Source organism: Ctenocephalides felis, unplaced genomic scaffold, assembly GCF_003426905.1.
Source record: "Ctenocephalides felis isolate EL2017-DRISC unplaced genomic scaffold, ASM342690v1 CF-g0.4_SCAFFOLD_03310, whole genome shotgun sequence".
In the NCBI taxonomy this organism is placed as follows: Eukaryota; Metazoa; Arthropoda; class Insecta; order Siphonaptera; family Pulicidae; genus Ctenocephalides; species Ctenocephalides felis.
Genome location: NW_020539464.1, coordinates 24,282 through 28,263, shown reverse-complemented (window position 1 = coordinate 28,263; position 3,982 = coordinate 24,282). Strand labels below are relative to the sequence as shown.

The 3,982-nt window shown below is 40.1% G+C and overlaps 1 protein-coding gene across 1 annotated transcript; it reads left to right on the top strand.

The window, feature by feature from the left end:
- Window positions 1-2,401: 2,401 nt before the first annotated feature.
- On the top strand, window positions 2,402-3,709 carry LOC113382135. Its single transcript, XM_026620683.1, has one exon. It carries the CDS (start codon window positions 2,402-2,404, stop codon window positions 3,707-3,709), a length of 1,308 nt encoding a protein of 435 aa, XP_026476468.1.
- Window positions 3,710-3,982: the final 273 nt, after the last annotated feature.

Sequence of the window (3,982 nt, the reverse complement as noted above, 5' to 3'; positions counted from 1 at the left end):
CTCACTATTGTTACACATTACACATAAGTGTTTTATCAACCTTGTTCCTGTATTAATTGACTTAGTAATAAGTGTTAAGATTTCTTTATTGTTCTTGTACTTTGTGTAGCACGTGTTGTAATAATATTAATTTAGTATAGTATAACTGGCTGGTATAATGGCGGATGCGGATTCATTGGAAGGCACGTATAAAATGATTAAGGCTTCATTCGATGCCATCAACAAATATGTAACTGGATTCCAGGAGGGCGACAATGTAAAGGCTGTCTCTGTTCGGAAGCAGAGGCTTGTTGAACGTATCCACAGCTGGGATGAGGTGTGTGCAGTGAAAGCATGTCTCCAGGTGTGTACACTGATGAGTACCTTAAATACTCTGAATTATACTTTGATATGATGGCTGAGATAGAATCAATTATTGACTCCCATCAAAAATCCGAAAAATTAAAAAGTAGCGTGATAGATGTGAAATTGCCAGATATTGTGTTACCAAAATTTAATGGGGAGTACAGTGAGTGGACGGCCTTTATTGATATTTTAATTCACTGATACATAACAATTCAAAATTAGCGCCTGTCCAGAAATTGCACTATTTAAAAGGTGCTCTCACATTATCAGCTTCTGAATTAATATCTAGTATAAGTGTCACGAATGAAAATTATGCAGTAGCATATGATCTTGTAATTAAAACTTACAATAATCAATTTTTAATTGTCAATGCTCATTTGCAGAGCATTGATAGCATACCTGTAATACAAAAGGGCAGTCATGAGAGGTTGAGAGCTCTTTTAAATAGTGCAAGACAACAAATTCAGTCATTGAAAGCCTTCTTTGAGCCTGCAGCACATTGGGACATTATCTTATTACATATGTTGTGTAGGAAGCTTGACAGTGGGACAAAAGTGGCTTGGAATCTGTCTCGGGCGTCAGGGCAGTTACCTTCTTTAGTGGAGTTCTTCACATTTCTTGAACTCCGGGTAACGGCCTTGGAGAATTCGTGCAGCTCAGACAGCAAACCAACCACCAAGTCTGTTCATACAATTGTTAAGAAACCTACACAACTGTGTAGTTATTGCAAGAATGAGGACCATGTGCTGTATAAATGCTCTACTTTTAAGGCACTGGATGTAAAGGCACGTAAGTTTTTTATTAATAAAAAATTCGATTTGCTCTCGTTGTTTGGCTTCTCGACATAATGTGGCTAAATGTAAATTTAGATATGATTGTTCGAAGTGCAAAGAGTCGCATAATACTTTGCTACATGAAGAACCGGAGCCAATGCCCAGCACTTCAAGTAGCACAGTATGCATGGCAAATAATACGGGGATGCAAACATTATTATCTACGGTTTCTCTCATTGTTATGGACACCGACGGAACCCAACATAAGGTGCGAGCGTTGTTGGACAGTGGGTCACAAATCAACTTAATAACTTCCTCGTTGTTAGCAAAATTGAAATGCCCGGTTAATTCATCTCTGCATAAATTGAGCATGTTACAGGGGCAGACTGTTTGTGTGACAAGGCTGTTAAGTTGACAATAAGATCTAGATTAGGGTCCTTTGCTCGTACTATGAATTTTGTAGCTGTTGACAGGATCACCCAGTCTCTGCCTTCTGCGTTTATAGATTTTGATAACTGGAAGATTCCAGATCATGTTGATTTAGCGGACCCAATGTTTAATGTTCCAGGGTCAGTTGACATGTTGATAGGGGTGGAGTTATATTTCGAAGTGCTACAGCAAGGTTGCATTCGTTTAGGGAACCACCTACCTATTCTAAGAAAGAGCTGCTTTGGTTGGCTGATCTCAGGGGTATATACTTCAAAAACTCAGGAAAATGTGCATGTTGGATTTATTTCTAATGAAGATCTGCATAACAGTCTGACCAGGTTTTGGCAGTTGGAGGAGGTATCCTCTAACTATACAATGACCGGGTCTGACAAGTTATGTGAGGATCATTTTCTCTCTAATGTTTCACGGCTTGAAAATGGTCAGTTTGAAGTAGCTCTCCTTTTGTAGATGGCAAAATGGATAAACTAGGATCATCGTATTTAGGTGCAAAACACAGGTTTTTGAACTTAGAGAGGCGTTTTCTAAGGATAGTATCTTGTTTGCAGCATATTCACGGTTGTGAATGAATACGTTGAACTAGGACACGCTGAGCAGATCTCACTTACTCAGGAGGAAGTGATTCAAAATAATTTATATTTCTTGTCGCATCACCCTGTTGTGAAGGATAATAACTTCAATAAGATTCGAGTAGTTTTTGATGCTTCGGCGAAATCTTCCTCTGGTGTCTCGTTGAATAATATTCTTCACACCGGCCCTAAATTGCAGCAGGATTTGTTTCTATCTTGGTTCGATTTAGGTGCCATCAGTTTGTTTTTGTGGCAGACATTGTGAAAATGTATCGCCAAATAAAGGTTAAGGATACAGATCAGTTATATCAGTTGATCTTATGGAGGGAGTCGCCCCAGGAAACCTTGAAGATCTTCAAACTCACCACGGTAACATATGGCACAGCTAGTGCTCCGTACCTGGCAATGCGCTGTTTGAAGATGCTGGCGCAAAATTATGCGTCAACATTTTCACAGGCAGCACAAGTGTTAGATACGGACTGCTATGTTGATGATATCATCACAGGTGCTGATACTGCGGATGAGTTGGTTAAGATTCAAAGGGAAGTTGTACAGTTGTTAGATGAAGGGGGGTTCTCCTTACATAAATGGTCAAGTAACTGTCGTGAAGTTTTACAAACTATCCCAAAGGAAAGTCAAAGCTCTGCTATGGCCTTGTTTTCTGAAGCAGATACTGTTAAAACCTTAGGGCTTGCGTGGAATCCTTCACAGGATATTTTTAAAATAGCACATATTAAGGTTTCAGAAGCAGACATTAGACAGGGTGTTGACACAAAACGATCCGTATTATCAACAATTGCACAGATTTATGACCCAATTGGGCTCATATCTCCAATATCTGTAACTGCAAAGTTGATAATGCAGGAGTTGTGGAGGCAAAACCTTGGTTGGGATGAGACTTTGTCACGAGAGTTACAAGATAGGTGGAATCTTTTTGAGGTTCATCTCTCTGATCTAGAGAATCTCAGTATTCCTCGAAACATTTTTAAGTCGATTCCGGTGACTATTCAATGTCACGGATTCTCAGACGCTTCATTGTATGCATATGGTGCCTGCATTTATCTACGGGCAACATACGCAGATGGCACTTTGTCATCAAGGTTACTTTGTTCAAAATCGAAAGTAGCCCCATTAAAAAATGTGACGTTGCCTCGGCTAGAATTATCTGCGGCTTTGCTCTTAGCAAAGTTATTTAGGCAGATGATGACGATCACAAAAATCCCAATTTCGGAGTCGTTTCTATGGTGTGACTCAAGCATTGTCTTGGCGTGGTTAAAGACAGATCCGTCTCTATTGAAAATGTTTGTTAGCAATAGAGTGGCGGAAATTCTTGATATTACGCCAGGCATTGCTTGGAGACACGTCTGTAGTAAAGAAAATGCTGCAGACATTGTATCTAGGGGTGTGAAGACGCCATTAGAGTTAGCAGACTGCAATCTATGGTGGCACGGGCCTGCTTGTCTGCTACAAGATTCTAGTAATTGGCCTAACAGGTTTGCTGATGATGTTAAGGAAGCTATTCCAGAACGGAAACTGCTAGCAACAACTGTCGGCAACACTAGAATGAATTGCTAGAAGATCTTGTGGCTAAGTGTTCTCGGTTCAGCAAACTAGTTAGGGTGGTGGCGTTCTGCATCCGATGGATCAACATCATTCGTCTCAAACAAAGAGGTTTACTTTCGGTCGCTGAATTAAACACAGCGACGAAGCGTATCTTTTATATGGTTCAGAGGATGTTTTGTAATATAGGTGAACAGTTGAAGTTAGGTAAGCAATCCAATGCATCTCTTGGTAAGCTGAAAGCTTTAAATCCTTTCGTGCATGCTGAAGACTTACTTCGAGTGGGTG

Bases quoted from the DNA above. Each gene is read 5' to 3' on its own strand.
- LOC113382135 (XM_026620683.1), top strand. From the start codon at position 2,402: ATGTATCGCCAAATAAAGGTTAAGGATACAGATCAGTTATATCAGTTG.